The 25,228-nt window shown below is 45.7% G+C and overlaps 5 protein-coding genes across 7 annotated transcripts; 4 read left to right on the top strand and 1 right to left on the bottom strand.

Moving 5' to 3' along the window:
* The first annotated feature begins 9,107 nt into the window (after window positions 1–9,107).
* On the top strand, window positions 9,108–13,917 carry LOC136456465 (protein IQ-DOMAIN 31-like). Of its 3 annotated transcripts, none has more exons than XM_066456353.1 (7): window positions 9,108–9,345; window positions 9,818–9,941; window positions 10,384–10,635; window positions 11,098–11,301; window positions 11,465–11,524; window positions 11,985–13,026; window positions 13,357–13,917. In XM_066456353.1, exons 2-7 carry the CDS (start codon window positions 9,855–9,857, stop codon window positions 13,386–13,388), a joined length of 1,677 nt encoding a protein of 558 aa, XP_066312450.1. In that variant the 5' UTR covers window positions 9,108–9,345; window positions 9,818–9,854; the 3' UTR covers window positions 13,389–13,917. The 3 variants fall into 3 exon arrangements, with proteins under 3 accessions (XP_066312450.1, XP_066312448.1, XP_066312449.1); XM_066456351.1 differs by having other exon boundaries at window positions 10,381–10,635; XM_066456352.1 differs by lacking the exon at window positions 9,108–9,345 and adding an exon at window positions 9,350–9,462 and having other exon boundaries at window positions 10,381–10,635.
* A 907-nt stretch (window positions 13,918–14,824) lies between these two features.
* LOC136456462 (putative pentatricopeptide repeat-containing protein At5g37570) lies at window positions 14,825–17,100 on the top strand. The gene has a single exon (XM_066456346.1). It carries the CDS (start codon window positions 15,001–15,003, stop codon window positions 17,089–17,091), a length of 2,091 nt encoding a protein of 696 aa, XP_066312443.1. The 5' UTR covers window positions 14,825–15,000; the 3' UTR covers window positions 17,092–17,100.
* Window positions 17,101–17,277: 177 nt separating this feature from the next.
* LOC136456464 (uncharacterized) lies at window positions 17,278–18,393 on the top strand. The gene is made up of 2 exons (XM_066456350.1): window positions 17,278–17,811; window positions 17,973–18,393. Exons 1-2 carry the CDS (start codon window positions 17,422–17,424, stop codon window positions 18,195–18,197), a joined length of 615 nt encoding a protein of 204 aa, XP_066312447.1. The 5' UTR covers window positions 17,278–17,421; the 3' UTR covers window positions 18,198–18,393.
* Window positions 18,394–22,005: 3,612 nt separating this feature from the next.
* Window positions 22,006–22,563, top strand: LOC136460957 (uncharacterized). Its single transcript, XM_066460465.1, has one exon. The coding sequence runs from the start codon at window positions 22,006–22,008 to the stop codon at window positions 22,561–22,563; it is 558 nt and encodes a 185-aa protein (XP_066316562.1).
* A 1,545-nt stretch (window positions 22,564–24,108) lies between these two features.
* On the bottom strand, window positions 24,109–24,663 carry LOC136460955 (putative pentatricopeptide repeat-containing protein At5g40405). Its single transcript, XM_066460464.1, has 2 exons — window positions 24,346–24,663; window positions 24,109–24,195 (listed from the first exon to the last, which is right to left on the bottom strand). The coding sequence occupies exons 1-2, from the start codon at window positions 24,661–24,663 to the stop codon at window positions 24,109–24,111; spliced, it is 405 nt and encodes a 134-aa protein (XP_066316561.1).
* Window positions 24,664–25,228: the final 565 nt, after the last annotated feature.

Raw genomic sequence — 25,228 nt, 5'->3', positions numbered from 1 at the left:
ATTATCACAGCACCGCACGAATAACCGTGGCCTCGTGTCGTGTCTGCCTCGTAGCAGGTAGCAGCACTCCCCCGGTACAATCGCGCGCCATTGCAAGGGGATCACCACTGTGGTAGCAGCGGCCCGCGGCCAGAGCGCCAGCGAGCCTAGTCCCGTCCCTGTTGGGTCGGTGGTTGGCTGTCATGGCCTGGCCTGGCCTGGGCGCCCCTTGGTCACCCGGCCGGACGGCGTAATTGTTGGGCACGTTAACCTGTCAAGTGTCATTGTGTCAAGCACCACTAAGCGATGGTTTGGTTGGTTAAGCTCGTCGCCTTCGTGTGCTTTGATAATTGGTATGCGTGCACCGGAACTGGACACCGGCTTGTTAATTATTTTAGATCGTCTAGGTGTGGATCCAGTGGGTGATATCTTTATCAGTTGAATCAAATAGTCCTAGAGCTTCATTCGGTAGTAGGAGACAGAGAGAGAGTAGGAGCATCTGACCGTCGGAGGAGCTCCCTGCCTTCGCTGGTTCGTCGATGAAGATCTGCACACGGCAGCGACGGTCGGAGTAGCGGTGAAGACCGTGGTGGCGCAGTGCAGTGGCGGCGGCGGTGCTTCCCGTCACTGGCTGTGCCCCTCTGTTAGATCGGAGTAGGGTTTCTAGGTGGGGCGTACGGCTCAGGCGAACCTCGTACCGAGAGCCGCCGACCCCCACCTCTATTTAATGCGCAGTGTGACGGGGGCCCGCCAGCCATAGATGGACTGGGCGCCCCCGATCAGGGCGCGAGGTCAAGGCCCAAGTGGCCATTGGGCCACTGTGGTTGGGAGATCAAACCAACATTCTCCCCCTTGATCTCAACTCATACTTTAACTTTAAACTTTTTAATCCTTTTCACTTTTATTTGTTCCATCATAGATTAGTGCATAGAGCATGCTTCATCGTCACGGTCAATCGCCGATAGACTTAACAGCTACAATACACATCTCTGTTCTGAAACAGATTCTTTAACTTTGGGCCCTTTATTGTCCGGAAATCATAGGCTATACCATAAACCCATGTCGACTGTGTGTTCTCCAAACACACTGGGTGGTAAGCCTTTTGTACGTGGATCCGCAAGCACTTGCTTGTTACTTATATGTTCAATACTTTTAGTATGATTCTGGACTTTCTCCTTCACAATGTACAACTTTAACGTCAATGTGTTTGGCAGCACACTTGACCCATTGTTATAGGAGCGAACTACTTAAATGGTCATTACTGTTGTATACCATTATCAATTCCGGGTGTAAGTTCTTTTAACCACTTCGCCTGTCCTTAAGCCTCATAACAAGCTATACCATGGGTATGCATCTTTGATGACATCATAACTGTTTCTTTGGAGCTTTTCCACAATAAAACTCCAACTGCGAGTGTTAGCTACTATGTGGGTTTCACTAAACATCTCGCCAAAATTTAACATTTGTACCCACAACTATTTGAGAGTACTTATTCTTTCTTACTCACCATGAGGCCTATAAATCTTTGCACAATTGCAAAAACATTCTCAACTCCATTCCAGTAATCTATATCTGGACTGGACTTCTGCCAAAAACATCCCGGATACATAAACTGTGTCAGGGTAAGTTCTTGCTTATAAGCATTCAGTAAGCTTCCAACATCTGAAGCATATAGGACGTCCATTTGATCGATCTCACATTTATTCTTGGAACACTGAAAGTTTCGAAAACTATTACCCTTGACTATAGGAACAGGCGCAGGTTTATTCACATATATACTTTATTTCTTTAGAATCTTCTCTAAGTATACACTTGAGATAGTTCTAATACCCCTTTTCCTTTTATCTCGGTACGTTCCAATTCCTGGAACGAATGATGCTTTACCAAGACCATTCTCATTGAAACTTGAGGACAAGAACTGCTTCTTCCCCAACAGTAGATTAACACCACTACTAGCGAGTAAGGTGCTACCCACATGCAGGATTAGGAAAATAAATTTCCCATGTTTAAACTTTGCATAAATATAATTGTCCTCTATATTCTCTTTAAAACCCAAACTTTCTTATTGTACTGTCAAACTTCAAGAACCACTGTCTTGAAGCTTGCTTTAATCCATAAATGGATTTCTTTAGGCAACATCCATTTACGTTCTTTTTCTTCCACGACAAAACCTTTTGAGTTATGCCATGTAAACGTTTCCATACAAATCCTCGTTGAGGAATGTGTCTTTACATCCTTCTGATGTAACTGTAAATCGTAATGTGCCACTAATACCATTATGATTCTAAAAGAATCCTTGCATGCTCATTATTAATCTATTCCTTCTCTTTATGTAAATCATTTCACCACAAGTGGCGCTTTATTGCTTTCCATATTCTCTTTGGGTATCTTTCTATATTCCCTTTGGAGTCACATTTGTCTTGTAGACCCATTATAGCCTACTGTTTTGGCTCCATTAGGAATTTCTTCTTAGTCACCAGAAATATCTGATTTTCTTATTCTTTGAGACCTTCTAAGGCCTCGTGGCACTTCTTTCATATGGGGCTATTGTTACTCTTCATTGCCAAAAGGCAATTGTTCTATAGCCTCCTGTATCACAAGATCCTTGTTTACTTATTCATCCTCTTTAAGAGCTAACATCTGGTGTTGTATATGTCATACAACATCAACATGTATTAAGCAATTTGTTGCTCTAAACACTGTAGTGGATATGTAATCCCACTTCTATTCAAGCTTTAGGTATCTACATACCATGCTCCTCCAGATTACTCCATCTTCAGTAAAGATGGTGTATCTTCAAATTTCTTATTTTGGGTTTAATCTGCTAAAAACTCATATGGCGTCATCCAGTATAAATACTAGCTGACTATGATATCTTCCTATCAGAACTGTAAAAGATCTAGGAATTTAGCTATTTCTTTACTTTAGGGGTATCATTATTATGACGGTCTTACTCCCTCAACGATCACATTCATCTTTTATAGATCACTTTTACCTTCAATGCATAGTGTGCATTGCTTATCTGAAGTATGGGGAAGAATCTTTCTTAATCTTATATTTCTCCCCCTCGAAATGTGGTATGAACTTTTCTACCACAATTTTGAAACATTCAGAACTCTTGTGAACGAGGAAACTTTGATTACTTACTTCATCCACATGATTACAGCATGCAAACAAAATTCGTATGGGAGTACATTTTCCTCATTACACTTCAAAACTCAACATAGTCTATTATTCATCAATACTTCTGCAAGTCACACTTGCATATCATTTTTATCTCTTGGTTCACATGCAACTTTCTTTTGTTCTCAAACTCATTGAGTACTTATGACCATGACACAATCAGAGTGTACGGTAAATACTAGAATATCATAAGAGCTATCCCAAACTTCTCTCCATGTGCGGAATATTTCTTTAGAGCATATGAATCATCACATCCTCCTCCCGCCATGCGGGATAAGTACTATGCCAAACTCTCCCGCCATGCAGGATTGGTTAACATATGTACTATGCCAACTTTACCCCGTCATGCGGGTATTTTCTCAAACTTTTCTCGCCATGCGGGTACTATCACAAACTTTTTCCCGCCATGCGAGATATTCCTTTGAACGGACATAATTGCCAGGATTGGCTCGTGTTCAATCATCAAATTCAGAAATAAATCTGAATATTCTTTTAACACACATGTTTAATGTATATGACTTTTACAACTCTCATAAGTGAAACTGAAAATGAATTCTTCTCCACAGAAAGTACATAAAAGACATTTGTCAATGAAGACTCTCATTGATCTTTTTTTTCTTTTTCTTGGATCAATATCCTAGAATTCTTTTCTTTTGAAGCCATTCTTTAAAGAGAACACAGTCCACCAATGGCATTCTTTCATACATAACTTGCCCTTAGGCATTTCATCATCTGAGTCACAAGTACCTAGCTCATTTCTCTTTCTGCCTTCAAGAATGAAAGCATGTATGTCTTTTGTTTGAAAAATATTCAACAATAATGCTCATTAAACTTTGAAAACTTTATGTTCTATTCTATATCACCGTTGGGCAGAAATAGAATAAAACATCATTCTTCTACATTAATTCCACATCACCGTTGGGCAGAAATGGAATTAACGTATAGAAATTCAATAATCTTGTAAACATAGAACTACTCCTCAAAATTAAATTCTCCCGTTGATTCGAATTTAATTAGAAGACAATCAACTTCATTGCAGCGGAAACATGAAATTACATTTATCTAGTTTAAGAGCATTCCTTAAACTTTATCTATTCTCTGAAAATTGGTCACTTTGATGCAAAATTCATCAGAGATTTAAACTTTAAACATAAAACTCATAGAATTATAATATTGTTATCATCAACGTTGGTCAGAAAATAACAATACCATAATTTAACTTTAAACTTAAACTCATAAATAAACTTATAATATTGTTATCATCAACGTTGGTCAGAAAATAACAATATTATAATTTATCTTAACTATCAACCGACTATTCCTCCAATTAAAATTTTCCAGCTGATTCTAATTTTAACTGGAGGATAAACTTTTCATCATTTACTGAATAACTATAACTGCTCTTCAAATTAGAAGACAATAAACCTTTAACTTTGCAGCGGAAAATTGACAAAATTTCTTTTCCTACTTTTTAGAAGCATTTTACTGTACTTTTCTACTCTCTGGAAAATCTAACACGTTGGTGCAATTTTACCAGAAATTTACATCTTCAAATTGATCAAAATTCATTCAAATATGCTTCTGAAAATAAATAAAACAATTCTTAATCACCACTGTGCATTCGGCCCAACCGGAGATACGGCCCGGGCTCATTCTTTTCTTTTCTCGGCCCAAGACAGCAGAGGTTGGCTCGGCCCAAAATGGCATCTAGCCCGGCCTTGCTCCCTCGCGCGCGTGCTCTGCCACCCAGGCCGCAACGTGGGCCTGGGCCGGCAAAGCGCCGCGGCCGCGCGCCCCGCCTGGGCCACGAAGCAGCCCGCTAGATCTCGACCGTCCGTGCGCATCCGACGGCCGAGCGCGCATCTTGGGCGAACAAAACCACCGCTCGGCGCTTCCTCCTGTAACCCTAGCCTCATTCTCTCCCTCCCCTTCTCTCTCATCCGTGCCGAGTGCAGACAGCAGCCGCCGCTAGCGTCCAGAGGAGGAAGTGGAGGTGGCGGCGCCGCCGCGGCACCTCTCGCCGGCGCGCGCGTGCGGCTAGAGCCGCGCGCGGCACCGTCGAGGAGAGCCACGGTGGTGCCCTTTACAGACCGAGCCCGCGCGGTGGCGTAGCTCGGCCGTCTTCCCGTACGCCGGCGAGAAGTCTCTTTTTCCAGCACGGTGGCGATGCCGGCGGCGGGATGAAGGCCCAGGTAGGACCCTGTGTTCATTCTCATCTTTGCTGGGATTTCGGGATTCTAGGGTTAGGGTTTCGGGTTAGGGATTCACCCTTTTCTTCTTCTTCCCCGAGTCTGCAGCGGGTTAGGGTTCGGATCTTATCGTTTCTTGAATCCGAGCCCTCTGTTTCCATCTTCACCCAGTTAGGGTTAGGGTTAGTGAAAACCCTCTTTCTTTGTCTAGATCCGAACGGATTTAAACCGTTCTTATCTTTTCTGTTCTTTTGATTCTCTTCCCGCACGTCAGCAAGCCGGCGGCAGGTGCTCCATCCCGCGTGAGGTGGTGGTGACGGCGGCGGGGAAGCTCTAGTAAGACTTCCCCCGGACCGTCCAATTTCTTTAGGGTTAGGGTTCTTTAGGGTAATCCGAATCGAATTCGAATCCCCTTCTTTCTTTTTCTTTCTATCACCCGATTAGGATTTAGGGTTCGATGAACCCTCTGTAATTCTTTTCTTTCAATCCGAACCGGATCTAACCTATCTTTTCTTTTCTAATCGTTTTCTCGCCCCTGACAAGATCCACACCTAGGTAAACCGGCTCCGATACCATTGTTAATTATTTTAGATCGTCTAGGTGTGGATCCAGTGGGTGATATCTTTATCAGTTGAATCAAATAGTCCTAGAGCTTCATTCGGTAGTAGGAGACACAGAGAGAGTAGGAGCATCTGACCGTCGGAGGAGCTCCCTGCCTTCGCTGGTTCGTCGATGAAGATCTGCACACGGCAGCGACGGTCGGAGTAGCGGTGAAGACCGTGGTGGCGCAGTGCAGTGGCGGCGGCGGTGCTTCCCGTCACTGGCTGCGCCCCTCTGTTAGATCGGAGTAGGGTTTCTAGGTGGGGCGTACGGCTTAGGCGAACCTCGTACCGAGAGCCGCCGACCCCACCTCTATTTAATGCGCAGTGTGACGGGGGCCCGCCAGCCATAGATGGACTGGGCGCCCCCGATCAGGGCGCGAGGTCAAGGCCCAAGTGGCCGTTGGGCCACTGTGGTTGGGAGATCAAACCAACACGGCTGTCCGATTTGATCCCATGCTTCTTCCATTGGCTACCTGCTTTTGGCGGATTTTCTTTTGTGCTGGGCGTAATGGTGGCTGCACGTTACACGCACTCATTATCCTAGCTGATGCTTTTGCGTTACCGTTAGGACGTCCGTGCGCGACGAGGTGCACGTGCCGCCGACCGTCCGCACTCACTGTCTTGCCGGATAGCAATGGAGCCAGCTATGTGTACTTAACAACAGTACAGTACATGTTAGAATGTGTTGAGGTGGCTAAAGCAGTAAAGCTTCCTTGGTGTACCACTGCCAGCTTCGCCTTGGCTGCCTCCAAAATTTTCACTTGCCCTTTGCTTGCAAACACGCTGGGATGAAGCCCGGGACAAGACTTGACTGGAAGAGAATCTTCTGAGCCTCGCAGTTACCACGAACCGCAGTCACTAGTAGTTTGTCACGACTATAGTTGGGCCAAGCATGGCCCACAGGTGGTTGTGCCGGCACGGCACGCCGTGCCTCCCGTGCCGTGCCCCTCCGGGCGTCGTGCCTGGCCTTCGGCCCAAGCACGGCCCTATGGGCCGAAATTCGTGCCGTGCTGGTCCGAGAAGCACGGCCAGAATTGCGGGCCGGACCGGCCCAAAGCCCGGTGATCGTAAGTCACCTCAAAATTCTTCTCATCCAACGAGTCAGCACAGATTCATTCATTCAAATTTCAAAATCTCAACTCACAAGTCAAGAACTTCTAAGTCACAAATTGTAAAACTGATCATAGATTCACAAATTGTCAAACTGATCACAAATTCTTCTCAGATTCTAACTTCTAAGTCAAGAACAGTTCCTACCATTCCCAGTCTCATAGATCTCATCAAAATCAGCCCACACAGCAGATTTACGCTTACCAACAACAGTTCTAGAAGAGGTACCAGTACCAGCAACAGATGGAGTTGAGCTGTTGGAGCAGACCGGGGTCCCAATCGCCATCGTCCCTTCACCACCGCCGCCGTCCAGACCGAACAAGGCAGCAATGTCCTCTTGGGTGTCGTCGTCGTCCTCAGGTGCCAGGCCTGCCGCGATGAGATCGTCGTTGCTGGTGAGCGGCCAGACGATCGCGTCATCAGCACCAGCCATGGCGCCCTCGACCGCGGAGGGCTCTCCAACGCCGTTCCTCAACGGTGCGCGGGGTAGCCTTGGTCGCTCTATGCCACAGCTAGAGGACGACGCATCGGCTATCGACCTACGTAAAGACATGGAGGAGGAGGAAAACAGTACATCAGAATAGATCACAAACCATTCATTAATGGAAGAAGAGGAGGGTTAGGGTTAGGGATGTACCTGCGCAACCGGAGCCCGGCGCCGGAGAAGACGAGGGCCACCCAGAGAAGACGGCGGTAAGGTTAGAAGGACGATGAGCGGCGGAGGAGGGGCACACGGGGACACGAACTCACATAATCACCCAGATCTAGAGGGGATATATGGATAGGGAGAAGGGAGGGGCGGAGAGGGAGTAAGGAGGGGATCAGGTAGGACTTAGGAGTAGTAGGGAGCTGCTCGTCGGCGGCAGGCGGGGTTAGGGTTAGGAATGTACCTGCGCAACCGGAGCTCGGTGCCGGAGAAGACGAGGGCCACCCTGAGAAGACGACACATCGGTTAGAAGGATGGCGAGCGACGGAGTAGGGGCAGACGGGGACACGAACTCACATAGTCACCGAGATCTAGAGGGGAGATAGGGATAGGGAGAAGAGAGAGGCGGAGAGGGAGCAGGGAGGGGATCGAGTAGGGAGCTGCTCGCCGGCGGTAGACGGATCATCGAGGTCACCTCACCGGAGTCGGGGAGGACGAAGCCGAGAGCGAGACTGCGAGGGCGAGACTCGAGAGCGAGGCGAGGCGAGCGAGTGAAATGAGCTAGGGTTTTCGGGTGTGAGCCGCCGCGGCCACAGCGTGCGTTATATATGAGGAGGGCGGAGGCGGGGACGGACGTTGAGCCGAGCAGCGCGCTAGGCCGCGGGGAGGCCGGGAGGGGAGGAGTGGAGTGAGGAGGAGGAGGGTCGGAGGGGTGTGGCCGAGCTGCTGCCGAACCGGCTGACGCAAGCGGGGCCGTGCCGTGCTAGCCCACGGACCTGAGCAGCGGCCCAGACACGGCCTGCTACCTCGGACCAGATCAACCTAGGCCCACATGTCACCAGACCGTGCCGTGTTTATGTCGGACTAAAAATAGAGCTTGGTGCTGAGCCGTCGTGGCTCGGTCTGGACATTTATAGTCACTACGCACTCGGCACTCCACGAAGCAGAAGCAGTGGTCAAATTTTCTTCTCGGAGTGGTAAATCCTAATCCGCTTAGCTAATCTGAGCACCCGCAGCGGGGGGGCCACCACCCGACACCGGCTCCCACGCTTTTCCGCACCGGACGCGACGATGCATGGGCCTCGCTCACACGCGGCCCCGCGGGCCGTGGGTGCTCGTCGGGCCCACCGTCGGTTCGCCCATGTACCGCAGGGTGGGACAGGGCTAGCTCGTCTGCAAAAGGCGACGCCCCGCAGCGTTTCGAAACGTATTTCACGCTACCCGTCCCTACTCATGTCACTGACATGCGGTCCCAGGTTTTCCCGGGCCTTCTTCTCGGTGTCCTTGAATGGGAGCGTAGTAGTGGATAAGACTGTGTCGCGGCGCGGGACCCGTGCGCTGGCGCGCGCGCGCTCCCCCTCTCTCTCTCCCCGGCCTTTTTGTCAAGCTAGCCGAGTGCCTGACTGCCTGAGCAGCTGAGCTAGTGAGCTCCAGTCCTCCACTTGACTCTCCCCGCCAGCTACTCCAACGAACAAAATACCTCCGTCTCCGTCTCTCCAATGGATTGGAGGTTGGGGGCGTGAAGGCTGAAGGGTAGGTAGGTCGCTGGATAGGGACAGGGAGACGGCGAGAGGCGTTTCGCCGAGCAGTTGGCGTGCTTCTTCCACAGGCCGACCGACGCGCGCCGCTGTTTCAGGTTTCCGAGCTACATTCGTCGCTTATGTCTGCGCTGATTACGGGCTAGATTGTGGCGTTAGCGATTGGTTCGTGGCTTTGCGTGGAGCTGTGTTTGATTGACCAGATCCGTGTGCGAGTGCGTTCCTCTTGGTGCTTTTCTTCTCTTCTCTGCTGGTCCGAGGCTCTGAGCTAGTGTGCTTTGCTTGCTTGGGAGTCGGGTGTCTGAGTGCCGTTTTCGGCCACTGCATTTGGGCTGTATGTGTTTCTCAGTTTCTCTGCTGCTACCCTCTCGTCTCTTGTGGTGGGCTGGGCAGCTTACAGCTTTGTTTTACCACTTTGGAAGCTAATGCTGTCAACTTGTTAGACTATGCTCCTTTTGGCGAGAATACGGTTATTCAAACATGTTCTTCTATTTTTCTTTTACAAAAATAGAGTCGGTTGTGGTATACTGGTATAGATCTGTGTACTGATGGAAGCTCCTCTATTTACAGGTTCTAGAATTTTCAGTGTTGGGTGCTTTAGGCTACTATGGGCAAGTCACCGGGAAAGTGGATCAAATCGGTGCTTTTGGGGAAGAAATCTACCAAGTCAGGTTCTACCAAGGGGAATGAATCGGTAAGGACTGCCATAGAGTTGATTTGTTCTTTGGGTTAGTTTCCCCCGAGGATTTTCAGTTCATTTGTGCAATCCTTGTTTAGATTATTACCCCATGTACGCACTGAAGCTAGCTTTTGCAATTCTACTTAGTATTTGCTTCTGAGAAATAGTTACTATTTTTGCGCAATTCTTGTCGGTAGCTGTTTTTCTATGGTCAAGCTTTGAGGTTAATGCCATTTGTCCATAACCTGAATGCACACAAGGGCATCCGGTTTATATTTTCAGTAGCAGAGGTTGGAATTTCCTTTACTAGTAACTGTTCCTTACTGGATGACTCTAAAAACGTGCAAACTGACGCATGTCCTTGTAGTTTCCTTTTTTTTTTCCCTCCTTTATCCAGATTGTATATTTTGTTTCTTCCTTCCCCTTTCCCTGACCGTTGAACCATATTTTTTAGAAGGCTGATAACAACAGACATTCAACTGGGGAGGACCACACGTTATCTGAGAATTCTCCTGTGATTTCTGAGCCGGTACTAGTTAACGTCCACAAGAATATAGCTGTCAATGGGAAGGCTGAAAATGCCAGTGATAGGGCAGGGCAACAAGATCTGCAGAACCAAAGCATTGTTGAGTCCAAATCATCGGCTCCTTGTCAGCTGGGAGAAGATCAAGCTGCAGCAAAGGCACAGGCAGCCTTTCGTGGTTACCTGGTAATAGTTTTTTTCCCCCATAAACTGGTTCAATATTGTATCAGCAACTCTCTGATGCATCTGCAGCATTCTGCCAGTGTTACTCATAGTTTCACCGAATGATTATATGGAACCACTCGTGTGTGTGTGTGTGCGCGCGCGCGCGTTTGAATGGAAATGGCAGCGCAAATCTTAAATAAATTGATGAGCTGAGTGGTTGACTTGATTGTACCTTATCATTGGTCATTGTTAATTACTATTACCTTGGGAGATTACAGAAGCACCCATCATAGTGTCCCAGACTCCGATTTGATGGCTATATTCACATTTCTGCATTTTGACTTGGATCCTGCGTATCATAAAACTATTTATTGTACAATTGTTTGGGTAATTGAGATGCCATCCTGCAATGTATTCATTTCAAGTTTAATACTGAGTCTGTAGGCCTGTAGCAAGACTAATGTTGCGATATTTCTAGTGCAGGCACGAAGGTCATTCCGTACATTAAAAGGTATCATAAGACTTCAGGCACTGATTCGAGGGCATCTTGTAAGGAGGCAGGCTGTATCAACCCTTCGTACAACATGGTTGATTGTGAAGTTTCAGGCTCTAGTTCGTGGAAGAAATGTTAGACTCTCTGGCGGTCACATGCAATTCAATGTGAAGTTTGGGCAGCCTAACTTTGGGGTAAGTTTCTTTGTTGAGCACACATTTACATTTTGTTTGCATCCTTATTCTTATTTTAAGTCAGTGCGGTGTTTGTTGCATATGGTTCTATGCAACATTGCTGTTTAATATCCTTCTATGAAATTTTGGGAAAAAAAGAAAATATGTTGCTTGTACTTTTCAGGGTGTTAGATCGTCTGATGCATGGAAAGAGAAGCTGTCTTCAAATGCTTATGTTCGGAAGGTATTCTTTTTTCAAATATTACTAATGGATTGGTTATATAATATCCTACAAAAACGGCATTTGTCTTGTTCCTCTTTTTTTTATAAGGGCATCAGCAACGTTTATTACCCACCAAGGCAACAAGGGTTGGCCCTATGTCTGTCGGCATGCCTAATAAAAAACCAACGTCATTCAACCACCAGCTCCTTTGACCCGTGGCATGGGCATCTACTGCACCAGGGGGAGAGATACAGTGGAAGATATATTACATGTTTTATATTTGTTATGATTTATGAACCTGTAGCAGCGCTGTTGTTGGCTTGAACTAATATTACTCAGTGGCAATCTGGACAATAGCTTCCTTATTGCCCTTTTCTGCAACATTGTTGCTGCCCTAAGAAATGTTAGCAATCCGTTGCGTTCCATTTACATTCCCTTCACATATTCCAAGGTTTTTCTAACTCATTTTCATATTCTGCAGCTTCTGTCTTCACCAATTGTGCTAGAACCTCTTCACTTCCAGTATGACAAGAGGGATCCCAATTCAACCTACAACTGGTTTGAGAGATGGACCATAGGATGCATCTGGAAGCCTGCTTTTCAACCCAAAAGAGTTGCTGATGGGAAACCAATGGTAAAGAAGGCTAGTTATGCAATGGAAACTGAATCAGCCAAGTTAAAGCGCAATATTCGGAAGGGTTTTGCTGTTATCGCTGGGAGTTTCCATACATCTGGTGAATCTGATAAAGTAAAGCGGAATCCAAAGAAATTTTCTAGCTTCCCTGCTGATTCAGTACCAGATAGCCAGTTATCTGAACTTGAAAAGGTTAAAAGGAACCTCAGGAAGGTAACTGATTCGATGGCTGAAGCCTCAAAGATATCTAGTTCCAGGGTTGATTCCTCGAAGGTATGTGATTCTATAGCTGATGTCCCAAAGGAATCTAATCCTGCGGCAGAAATCTCAAAGATACCTAGTCTCCTGAATGGGATCTCTGACCATCAAGGTATTCAATGTGAGAATACACGCGAGGCTTCCTTTCCTCTTGAAACTCAAGAATACTCTGACAATGATCATCTATTGCGATATTCAAATATGGATAGCTTGGACTTGGTACCTGGTTTGAAAAGTGATCAGGAAATTCAGCTGGATTCGGTTTCTGTAGGAGAAAATGTTGATGATCCCACTGTTGTTGCTCCAGCAGTTGAAGAAATGCCACTGCAAAACATTGATACTGAAGACAATGTTTTATGGAAGAAAGAGGAAGCAAGGTCCAAGGAAGAGCACCTGTCTAATGAAAGCCTTAGAACTAGCAAGAGGAAGTCTTCATTCCCCAACAAATCAGAATATGTAGAAAATGGGACTCACGCTGCTCCAGTTCAGCCAAGGCAGCCAAGCTATATGGCTGCAACAGAGTCCGCAAAGGCGAAATTGCGAGCCCAGAATTCACCCAGGCTGGATTCTGATTCATCAGCAGAAAAGAATGGTTTCACCCGACGCCACTCTCTTCCTTCCAGTACAAAGAGTAAGTTTGAACTCACTCACTGTGTTTACAGACAACATACGAGGAAGTGAGAGGGATGGTGTAAAAAAAGTAATCGATCTGTATTTTCTTCAACTTTCAAGTGATGCAATCATGCAAATGATAAGAATTAAAAAGAGGTGTTTCTCAACTGACTATAAGTTAATAGTCTTTTAAATTCAGCTTATCGGTTTATGGTATTCATTTTGCCATCATGTTCAGAAAGAGTTTATCTTGAATAGTTTGGAATATGAAGCTCAAATGGCTGTACTAACAACCTTTCTTTTGTTTTTTGGACATCCCTTCTCATTGTATTTTTTTTTACATCTGCAGGTAGAGCAATCAAAGCTGAATGGAAGCGCTGAAGAGGCAACCGATCTTCCACTTGAATTGAATTGTGCAGTGCTTTGAAACTTTGCTGGGAAGGGCGGGCCTGGTACAAGCGTTACCGCCTGTGACCGGACGGTCCCGGGTTCGAGTCGCGGTCTCCTCGCATTGCACAGGCGAGGGTAAGGCTTGCCACTGACACCCTTCCCCAGACCCCGTACAGAGCGGGAGCTCTCTGCACTGGGTACGCCCTTTCTGAAACTTTGCTGGATGAACTCGACCGATCTTTGTCCCTTTTAAGTCTCCTGCGATGTAAAGAGAGATGTTCTTGCTGTGTCGAACAACCTTGTGAAGTTGTGATTCTGGTTCAGTTTGCCGTAGGTTCATGTGCAACCACTAGTGCCTTCTGTTATTGTATATTGCACGATTCTTGTCGAAGGAACTATGCCTGTGTAAGCTGATGTTAGGACTGCATTAACTGAATAACATCATCCAGTTGGCCTTGCTGTTAACTTCAGTGTTTGGGACAAACTATCGATTATGAGAAAATTCAGAAATTTACAATCAGCCATAACAGAACAGTGATTTCTAGAACAATTTTCTTAAACAGAAATGGGTCCTGAAATGGACAGTCCTTCTCGGTCAATATAAATGTGATCAAATGTCTTGCATAGCTAAACAAAATTCTCCCCCAAAAAGCTTTATGCTAACAGGTTGCACCATATTAATCAAAATGAAACTTTTTAGCAGACGTGGACAATTTGGCCTCTCGATCAACTCCAAGTAAAAGACTTGTAAATCTGCCTTCGACGAAAGGAGCAAACGTGGCTGAAGATTGCGCATACACATCAGTTGTAGCGGTTGGCATTGTGGCATTACCATTGCTGTCTAGGATCATCCATGGTAGAATGTTGGCCAAACTCATCAGTTCCACTAATGCTACCATCATGAAGGCACTGTGTCACAGAATATGAAATTGTTCATAAATCTTTGAGCAAAATACATGACCGGTCTTTAAACTCGTGTTGATGTGTCATGTTAGTTGCCATACTCACAAAGTGCATCATTTTGACGTTTAAACTTGTCAAGATATGCCATACCGGACGTTTAAACGTTTAAGATGATTGTATTCGAAAGACCTGTCATGGTATTGATTTTTTTTAGCAAATAACCAAATATTGTTAGAGAAATTAAAGATCAAAATCTATTTTATGTGACTTTTCTTTGTTGCAAATGCATACGGAGTAATTACTACTTCCTCCGTGTGAAAAAGACTGCACATCTTTGTTCTTCAAAAGGTCAATCAATCAATTTTAAACGTAGCCACATCTATAAAAAGGTAATAATAATATTTATGATATCATATAGTAGATACTAGTATTAGATTAGATTAATCATGCAATTAATATATTTGTATAGCGACATGTTCCGTTCCCCTAAACGCACGTCGGCGCCTCGCCGGCGCGACGGCCGCAAGACTCGCAACCGCAGTTGCATTGCCCGCAAGCGAGGCGGTGCGTCCCGCCGCTAGCCTGGCGTTCGGCTCAAAGGCACAAGCACAAACACAACGGCGCAACGCAAGCGCGCGCTCTGCAACTACTAACCACGAAGAGGCGAGGGGCAAGGAGCAGAGCAAGAAGCCAAGAAAAGATGGCCGCCGCTGCCGCCGTCCCGGACGGCGTCTCCTCCTGCGGGAGCACCAACATGCGCCGCGCCGACCACCTCCCTCAGCTCCCGATCCCGCTGCCCTGCATGGGCGAGCCCACCGCCGCCTCCCGCGTCTCGCCGGGCTCCTCCCCGGCCCGCTCCGAGGCCTCGCGGGGCGCCCCTTGCTACAACGCCGACGCCGAGTCAGACCCAGAGGCATCGAACACCGCCGCCGCCGATCACTACCGCTGCTCATCCAAACTTCCCACAGCCTCCCGCCTACCTTCGCCGATGGAGCCCCACCTGCCTGCTGACCTCGCGCGCCTCCTCAAGACCCGACCGCTCCACGCCATCCTTTCCAACGCGTCCACCTACCGCTCCGCACGCCACCTATTCGACGCGGTGCCCCGCCCGACAGCCGCACTGTGCTGCGCTTTCCTCTCTGGTCTCTCAAAGCTCTCGCTGCACCAGGAGTTCATCGAGGTCGTCTCCTCGCTGCACCGCAGGGGTGGCGCCATCCCATCTGGCTGCATCCCGCTTGTCCTGAAGTCCTGTGCGCTGTCGGCAGCGTCCTGCCAGGGCAGGCAAACGCATTGCCATGCCCTTGTGAGTGGGATGCTAGGAGATGTGTTCGTGCAAACTGCTCTGGTCGATTTCTACGCCAAGAATGGGGACATGGACTTAGCTGTGATGGCCTTCAAGGAAATGCCGGTGAAGGACCCAATACCGATAAATTGTTTGATCACTGGGTACTCCAAATCAGGGGATGTGGAAGAGGCAAGAAGGCTTTTCGATAGTATGCCGAGAAGGACATCTGCTTCCTGGAATTCGATGATTGCCTGCTATGCACATTTTGGAGAGTTCCAGGAAGCATTTACATTGTTTGATCAGATGTTGCGTGAGGGTGCAAGTCCAAATGCTATCACTATCACAACGGTGTTCTCCATTTGCGCCAAGACTGGTGATCTTGATACTGGAAGGCGGGCAAGGGCGTGGATCAGGGAGGAGGATTTGCAGAACGTGATAGTCCACACTGCTTTGATGGAAATGTACATCAAGTGCCGTGCTATCGACGAGGCACGTCATGAGTTTGATCGTATGCCACGAAGGGATGTCGTAGCATGGAGCACCATGATTGCTGGTTATTCACAAAATGGGAGACCACATGTATCTCTTGAGCTGTTTGAGAGGATGAAGGCAACCAATTGCAAGCCAAACGAAGTTACTCTTGTTGGTGTATTGTCTGCTTGTGCTCAGCTGGGTTCTGATGATCTCGGAGAACAGATTGGTAACTATATCGAGAGTCAGACACTGCCACTAACCAGCTATCTAGGATCTGCTCTGATTGACATGTACACGAAGTGCGGGCATGTTGCCAGAGCTCGCAGTGTCTTCGACCGGATGGAACAGAAGGTGGTCGTTACATGGAACTCCATGATCAGAGGCCTAGCACTGAACGGCTTTGCAGAAGATGCAATCGCCTTGTACAGAAAGATGGTAGGAGATGGGATTCAGCCCAATGAAGTCACCTTTGTCGCGCTATTGACAGCATGCACGCATGCTGGCTTGGTAGACAAAGGCATAGAATTCTTCGAAGAGATGAAGAAGAAGCAACATGTCTCTCCTCAAGTTGAGCACTGCGCTTGCATAGTGGACCTCCTCTGCAAGTCTGGCAGGCTGTGGGAAGCCTACAAGTTCATCTGCGACATGGAAGTTGAACCAAACGCGGTGATTTGGAGCACGCTGCTCAGCGCCTGCCGAGTCCACTCGGACGTTGAGCTTGCCAAGCTCGCCGCGGGCAAGCTTGTGGCACTGGAGCCCAATAACTCGTCGATCTACGTTCTGCTGTCCAATATCTATGCTGACGCAGGGCTCTGGGGTGATGTGAGGGAGATCAGAGACCTGATGAGGAGCAAGAACTTGCAGAAGCTGTCCGCCTACAGTTGGATCGAACTAGACGGCGAGGTGCACAGGTTCCTGGTACAGGATACGTATCACCCAAGGTCAGCTGAGATTTACAACGTCGTCGATGGCCTGAGCTTGCAGTTGGAGAGGACTAGTCCTGATCATGAATTAATTTCAGAGGTTTGCTGATCAAATTACTATCATGTCAATTACAATACTTTCTTGCCAAATGTCAATGCAATTTGTCCTTTGTAGGAGTACAACTGTATAGAAGTGTAAGAGGTGAAGTGCCTCAGATATTCATGGTTTTTCCTTTTGTTTTCTTTCCTAGAGGTTTTCATGTCTCGGGGTTTTTTTTTTCAAAAAATCTAAAACTTACTTAGAGGAATATATCAAATCTGGGCCTTTGCCAACTTTAGGCCCAGCCCAGTAACAACTTTACTTAGCACCTGGGTGGCTGGGTCTCTCAAGCACGAGACGGCCAGAGCACCAGATTCCGTTCCCCTGAACCCGATCGAGATGGAGTCGGAAGCTGACAGGCCCGTGGCGCCGGCGCCGGCAGTCGCCGCGGAGACCAGCGACGACGCCATCCAGGAGGAATCTCCAGCCACGGCCCCTTCCTCAGAAGAGAAGCCCGGATCAAGGGCGGCGGCCTCGGCGCCGGAGGTGGAGGTGCAGCTGTTCCGGCGCGGGCGTCCGGTGGCCGTGTTCCGGTCGCAGCTGGGAGGGTATACGCAGGACCAGCTGGAGGTGGGCGACATCCTGGAGCAGCACGGCCTCAAGTCCGTCTTCGCCTTCGACCCCGCCGCCCGCAAACGCGGCGTCGCCATCCGCTTCAACCCCCGCAACGGCCGCTCCCTCCTCACCTACGCCCCTGGCTCCACGATCTTCCTAGACGGCGAGCCCAAGGTCATCTTAGAAGCAGCACCCACAAACACCACTGCACATCAATTTCGCCTCACCTTACTTGTTCCTTGATTTAGCATACCTTGTCGCCTATAAGGTTAGTATATGACAAATAGCCAATTTTCTCCTCATATCATGCGTTTGTATCTTTGATGATGGTCTAGGATTCTTTGCTGAAGCCCATCACGAAGATGGTGATTGGCGTCGCTGCTATGACTGTGGTAGCTGCAGTGCTACTGAAGCAGGCCAAGATGCCAGAGTGGCTTCAGTCATCTAAGCTTGGCAACGCGAGCTTCCCACCATGGGTGCTGGCTTGCATGGTCATCGTGTTCATGAGGCTTCGAAAGAGAACCAAGGATGTCATGAAGAAGTTTGGCTGGGCCTCATGAGGTAGCAACAGTTTTACCTTTATTTTGAAGAAATCTGAGTATACTTAAAGGCAAAGACAGAGGCAGAAGTAGTTGCCGTCAGAACTCTATGTTACTGTCAAAATTCAAGTTAATTGAATTGTAATAATTGCAGTCTATATTCTAATAGGAGGTGAAAAATTCGTTCTCAACGTTTTAAAAGTGTGAATGTGTGATATACAGTTCTGCACATCTCTTCTAAATTACCAGCACAATAATCAGTGGTTTTTGTGGTGGCATAGTGCTGTTATTTGATCTCTATCTAGTAGTACAAAGCAATACTCGTTCCCTTTTAAAATAAAGAGGAAAATTAAGTTTTCTCCATATATTTAGTTGTGGTATAATATATTTTAAAACTTATACTCTTAATACTAATAATTAGGGCCTCGCTGGATAGGTAGGTTCCTAGAGCAACCTCCTTGGCCCAAATATGTTCCTAATATTAGTGAGGGATTAGGGCATTACTTATGACTTTGAGCTTTTTTTATTACAAACTTCTGGACTGTTTGTGTGTGGTTATAAGCATGTTATGCAATGTGCTGCTTCCTTCAGTCAGCTTTGAGTATAAATCAAGTCCATCTCTGTGTTTTCGAACTAAATTAAGTTGTATTAAAAATTCTCTACGGGATGTAATGTAAGGCCGGTCTCGGTGGTAGTTTCATGTTCCATTTTCCAACACTCTCAAATGTTAGAAAACAGTGCAAAAAAGTTTCATCCCCATGAAACTTTTATTATCTCTTTTGTTATAAATACAGTGACATGTCAGTATATTTAATGCCTATAAAACTCCCACTGAGATTGACCTAAGTATTGATGGCTATCACACTACTAAGGGCTTGTTTAGTTTCCAAAATTTTTTGTGCAGTACCCATCACATCGAATCTTGCGGCACATGCATGGAGTACTAAATGTAGACGAAAAAAAACTAATTGCACAGTTGGGTGAGAAATCGCGAGACGAAACTTTCAAACCTAATTAGTCCATAATTAGACACTAATTGTCAAATAAAAACGAATTGCTACAGTAGCCAAAACCCAAAAAAAATTTGGATCTAAACACGCCCTAATCTGTTACTTCCAATGAACCATCAAAATATTACACCCCCACCTGTAACACGCGGCGTCCAGTTATGTTCGTAGAGTTAATGTATTGGAAAGAGCGTTTGATTCGACAAAGTGTTGTAGAATCCCTGTCCTAGTATACAAGTTGTACCATCTCTAATTCAAAGACAAAAAACTTATTTAATTCTCTCTTAACACTAGTACTACGACATCAATGCACGTGTATATAGGGAGAGCACGTCTTGTATTATGGAACTTAAATAAGAAATGTTTACGTCTTATATATTAGGACAGAGGGAGTAGTATGTTGGCAATGTTTGATTTCCCCCCTTTAACCAAACAGGTGCATCTCTTCCATTTTTTTTCCCGATCATTCACGAGAACTGCATATCTTTATATTAAAAAAAATGGGCAAGAACCCTTACAACACAACACAGACCTTTGTTTCTAAGAAACTCCCTATTCCTGGCCATTGATCTTCTATTATCCCTTTTTTAGATGCCATGGAAATCCTTTGTGTGTCTCATATCCTTTTGCATATGATCAAATACACTCCTAATATTAATGATGAGTTAGCACATTACTATTGAGTAATGATGCTGAGCTTTTTTGTTACAAACTTTACTTAAATAAACTTTATTATTATTATTACTACTACTTTTATGCATGCCCTACATTCTTTTTTCTAATCCTCCTCACATTCACTTGATGTCTAGACCTACCACTGCATAAGCTCTCGTGTCCAGCTTGTTGCTTGCATGAGACTATGAGAGTCGAGCTCTCATTTCTCTCATCTACGTCAGCATTTGCTTGGCTATAATATCATTATTGTACCTACTATTATATTGATATAAGCATGTTATGCAATGGGCTGCATCCTTGATGAATGCCATCACAACTTTGTACTTTTAATATAAATCAAGTCCATCTGTGTGATTTTTATTTTTTTTAAGATGTCACCGGAGGGGTGAGAGCTCCACCGAATAGTTTTCCATCGATTCCGGCAAGCCGGTGGATTGAGGGTGCACAAGCACCTAATGGGTCGGGAGACCCATTGTCATCGAGGTTACATTCTTAGGGGATAGGGAGAGATTAATTCATTACAAACATTTCACACCATTTGTCGACTATCTATGGGTCATCCACTTTTAGCCGGAAGCTCTAAAGTCGACAAGAATCCTTGCAAGCGGCCAGTAGGCGCCGCGGCAAGGCTGGAAATCTCCCAACAGCATAGAAGAATCATCGTCGAGAAGAACTTTGGGGGACACCTGCCGGCTTGGGCATTTCCCAAAGTTGATTAACGACTGGGAGTTGAAGATTGCGCCAACCGAGGTGGTTCCAGATGGCCTTGGCAACCGAGCACTGGAAGATGAGATGGTCGCAGGATTTGTCCACATAGCTCACAGACGTCGTCATCAAGGACATGTTTTTTTGTGTGTACAAGTTCACTCTGCACTGGATTCTTTCTTGTAGCAGCAACCACCCGAAGAAATGTACCCTGAGAGGGGCACGGCTGCCCCAGATGAAGTTGTATATCCTGCTGCTTTCCCCAGAATGTGTTGATTCCCGGTAGCCGCTGGTGTCCAGCTTGTTGGACGGCCCAACGAACTTGCTGGACCGCACGTCCGGAATCGGAGCCTCCACTTCGTACATCTCGCCGGCGGCCTGGTTGGACAGCCTTGGAACCAACATATAGTGGAGAAGAAAAAAAAGAAAAAAGTCCATATTATCTCTATCAATTTTCGTGAAAGTTCACTTTTGCTTCCTGAACTCCAAAACCGAGCAAAACACCTCCCTCAACTTTTAAAACCATTTAACTTACCTCCTTGGCCCTGTTATAAGCAATTTTGAAGACGGTTTTGTCTTTATTTATTTATTTATTTCGGCTGAATCTTTGAAAAAGCATAGTAAATCACAGAAAAATCATAAAATGGAAAATCCAATTTTGGACTTCACATGAGTAGATATACATAGTGAACATATAATATGGTATGCTTTAGTACAAAGTTTTTGATGTGGCTTTAGATATATGTTTTTCTATAATTAAATAGAATAATTCATAGCTGTAGTTTCTATGGTCCAATTGTGATAAAATTTTTATGGTGGGCTACTTATTGTATGATTGAACTGTAGTAAAAATTTCATACTCATTGGATCATATATAACTTAGTTATAGATTTATTTATATTTAACAAGCATAAACCTAAATAAAATCTATAACTAAGTTATACATGATCCAATGAGTGTAAAATTTTTACTACAGTTTAAACATATAATAATTAGCCCACCATAAAAATTTCACCACAATTAGACCATAGAAACTGCAGGTATGAATTATTTTATTTAATTACATAAAAGTATAGATCTAAATTTACAACAAAAACTTTGTACTAAAGCATACTATATTATATGTTCACTGTGTAGATCTATTCATGTGGAGTCCAACAAAATTAAATTTTTTTATTTTATATTTTTTCTGTGATTTACTATGATTTTTTAAAAATTCAGCCGAAATAAAAAAAAACCGCCTTCAAAACTGCTTATAACCGGGTTAGGGAGGTGAGATGAACTGTTTTAAAAGTTGAGGGAGGTGTTTTATCCGGTTTTGGAATTTAGGAAGGAAAAATGAACTTTCGAAAAAAAAAAATTGAGTGAGATAATGCGAACTTAAAAAAACGGGGCGTTGAAAACCCTCCAAAAAAAAAAAAACCCTAATCCTTTCGTCCCTCATGGCGGACGCTGACGCCGCGCCGCCAATGCCGCCTCCGGAGGTAGTAGCCCCCAAAGAGCATCCCGCGGCCGCCGATTCCGCCGTCGCCGCGCTGCAGGAGGAGGCCGCGACGACCGAAGTCGATAACAGGCGGGAGCTGGAGGAGGTCAGCGCCGACGCGGAGGCGAACGGCACCGGCGAGGATGCCAAGCGCCCGCGCGTGGACGGCGAGCCCGACGCCGCCACAGGGGTTGAGCAACAGAACAATGGGTCCTCCGTGAATGTGGAGCCCGTAGCTGCGGAGGATAAGGTTGCTCTGACCGATGTCGCAGCGATGGATGGTGATAATGGCACGGCCGCTCCTGCTCCGGATTCACAGGCGGGTTGTAATGAGAAGCCGCTTGAAGCAGCAGCTGAAGCTGCACAGCAGGAAGGTGATGCAGAAGCTGCTGCACAGGAGATTTCTCGTAAGATCGAAGTGCCCAACAGCAAGATCGGTGTCCTTATTAAAAAAGCTGGCGAGACAATCAGGAACTTGCAAAGGAGCTCGGGTGCAGAGATGCAAGGCTCCGTTTGACTTATCCCATATTCGGCTTGTTTGGCTTGTTTTTTCAGTCGGAACTTTTTTTTTCTCACAACAATTTAGGCAGAACAATATTTTTCAGACAGTTTCAGTCAAGATTCAGCCAGCCGAACGGGCCCAAATCACTAATTTCGGCGATGTGGACTCAAATGCCCTGACTCGATCGGTTGAACTAGTTGGAAAACTTGGAAGCGTTGATAAAGCTGAGCAGCTTATTAAGAGTGTCATAGCTGAGGCTGAGGCTGGTGGTTCCCCGGCCTTAATAGCTAGAGGCAGGGGCGGATTCACACCCCGGGCTAGGGGGGCTGCAGCCCGGGGTGGCGCCCAAAAATACAAGGAGCAGCTCTTCAATGAGCAGCCCAAAACAACATGTATTGTACTATTATTAGTATATGGATGCATGATTTTTAGTGGTAGAGATTATTTAGCCCCCCCTGGTGACTCGTCTCTGGATCCGCCCCTGGCTAGAGGATTTGGAAGTGGACAGCCTGGTTCAGAGCAATTTGAGATGACAGTTCCTAATAACAAGGTCGGTCTCATTATCGGAAAAGGGGGTGAGACAATTAAAGGCATGCAGATCAAATCTGGTGCTCGTATTCAGTTAATACCCCAACATCCTCTAGAGGGTGTTACATTGACTGAAAGAATTGTACGTGTTACTGGGAATAAGAAGCAGATTGAAGTTGCAAAGGATTTGATCAAGCAAGCTATGAATCAGACATTTTCAAAGCATACAAACCAGTCTGGCGGATATGGTCCACAAGGTTACCGCCCTCAGGGTCATGGTGCAGGTTCTCAGTGGTGATTTTTAATTTAAGCTGTACTGAAAGTTCTCTACAAGATGTTAACTATATTAACTATTGATGGTTATGAGTTATGACACTGTGTTTATATGTTCCTTTCTTTCCAATTTACCATCAAAATATTACATTGCCGCCTGTAAAATTTGTCCTTCTTATTTCGACCTTGTGTTTTAGACTACGTAGGCAACAGGTCTGAGACAAGAGTAGTATATCTGTATATGTGGCTTCATCAAAGCCAAAGTCAAAATAAAATACATCATCCTTCACTGGGAACTACAAAACCCACCACCCAAAAAAAACTACAATTAGTTAATAAGGATTAGGCCAAACAGGTGCAGCTCTGTTTGCCTTGCCACATGATTGTCCTGAGGTTTTTGTTAGGCTGCCCTGGAAATCCACAGCATGTGCTTTTGCTTTTATGGTTTATGCAGATGATCAACATGACAGATCAGCTAATACACTTGCATTTGTATATGCTGTTCTTACATATTTGTATCGAGCTTTATATGTTATTTTTATTAATAATCAGATGAAGTTGGGAAGATTTGATTGAAGCGTCAACATTGGCACCTATAAATGTGAATGGATCGTCAAGATTGAATTTAGGACAATTCACCAAACAGATAAAATATCACTAGTCTACAGGAGCACACTCCACCCTTTGAAGATTATACCTATTTCATAGTATCTCATTATAATCTCCTTGTTCAAGACCTTGGGCCAAACAGATAAAAGATCACCAGTAATCCCTACGTGAGCACTCCCCACCCTTGAAATGATGAAACCTATTCCTATCTCTCATTACAATTTCCCTGTTGAAGACCTTAGATATCAATTTGGTGTAATCATGGCAGTCCCTGCAGACTCTTACGGCCTGTTCGGGAGGCCGTATCGTATCGTGGATTATTTACTGCTGGCTGGTTTGGTGTGAGAGAAAAACACTGTTTCCGGCTGAAAATTTACGATCGTTTACGAGCAAGCGAACATGCTGGTTCTTCACAATCCTAATTTCCACGTCTTCTGGCAAGGCGATCAACCCAAAGGCCAGTGCTAGCTTCTCACTGTGTAAGGAGATGGCGCCTTCTTTCTCCTCTTCCTCAATATCAAATAAGACCTCTCTGGTGTTCGCAGTGTATCCTTGCAGTCTCAGCCTCCGATTCATCTCCGCAAGCATCAGCTCGATCTCATTGTATCTTGGGTGTGACTTGCTTCCAGCAAAGAACTCGTGTACCTCGCCATCAACCTCAATAGTGCTCCACCCAGGCACCTTCACTCCCTTGGCCTTCATCATGCCTCGAACCCTGCAGACGCCCTTGCAATTATGTGATTCCGCATAGATGTTTTTTTCTCTCTTAAATACACGAAAGATTTGCGTATCATTGTAATTAAGAAGAAGAGTTTAACCATACACACGACACGTTTCTAATGAGCGCCCTAGGAAGTCTTACAGTTGTGACTGGACCTTCTTAGCAGACTGTTTCGAACTTCGATATTACATAAAAGTAAACCACCGAATTAAGAGCAGTACAGTAACCTACTGTGGCAGAACCTCCTAAGTTATAGGGCCCACATGCACCTGTCGCTGTCCGATGACCTTTGACATTTATGCATACGTTTCCAATAACTTAAAAAGACTGTCGGGTGTCCTCGGGGAACCCCGAATCATCCACGATTTCCGAGCAGGATCACGTTACAGAGTCATTGCAGTATTACAACATTTATTCAAAAATCAATACCAGAGTAAAAACAGCGGAAGTCTTACGATAACATAGTTTATAAACCAGTTGTTTCAAACCTTACGAACTAAGTTCGATAATTATTACAAACCATAGTAGTAGTGGAGTGGCATAATTAAC

The sequence above is a fragment of the Miscanthus floridulus genome, chromosome 6 (genome assembly GCF_019320115.1).
Source record: "Miscanthus floridulus cultivar M001 chromosome 6, ASM1932011v1, whole genome shotgun sequence".
Lineage (NCBI taxonomy): Eukaryota > Viridiplantae > Streptophyta > Magnoliopsida > Poales > Poaceae > Miscanthus > Miscanthus floridulus.
The sequence above is the reverse complement of the archived record's forward strand: the minus strand, read 5'-3'. Positions and strand labels throughout refer to the sequence as shown.

Coding starts and splice junctions, on each gene's coding strand:
- LOC136456465 (XM_066456351.1), top strand. CDS start 9,855: ATGGGCAAGTCACCGGGAAAGTGGATCAAATCGGTGCTTTTGGGGAAG. Junction 11,302..11,464: donor TTGGGCAGCCTAACTTTGGG/GTAAGTTTCTTT, acceptor TGTACTTTTCAG/GGTGTTAGATCGTCTGATGC. Junction 13,027..13,356: donor TCTTCCTTCCAGTACAAAGA/GTAAGTTTGAAC, acceptor TTACATCTGCAG/GTAGAGCAATCAAAGCTGAA.
- LOC136456462 (XM_066456346.1), top strand. CDS start 15,001: ATGGCCGCCGCTGCCGCCGTCCCGGACGGCGTCTCCTCCTGCGGGAGC.
- LOC136456464 (XM_066456350.1), top strand. CDS start 17,422: ATGGAGTCGGAAGCTGACAGGCCCGTGGCGCCGGCGCCGGCAGTCGCC. Junction 17,812..17,972: donor TCCTAGACGGCGAGCCCAAG/GTCATCTTAGAA, acceptor ATGATGGTCTAG/GATTCTTTGCTGAAGCCCAT.
- LOC136460957 (XM_066460465.1), top strand. CDS start 22,006: ATGGCGGACGCTGACGCCGCGCCGCCAATGCCGCCTCCGGAGGTAGTA.
- LOC136460955 (XM_066460464.1), bottom strand. CDS start 24,663: ATGATGAAGGCCAAGGGAGTGAAGGTGCCTGGGTGGAGCACTATTGAG. Junction 24,196..24,345: donor ACCAGCATGTTCGCTTGCTC/GTAAACGATCGT, acceptor TTGATATCTAAG/GTCTTCAACAGGGAAATTGT.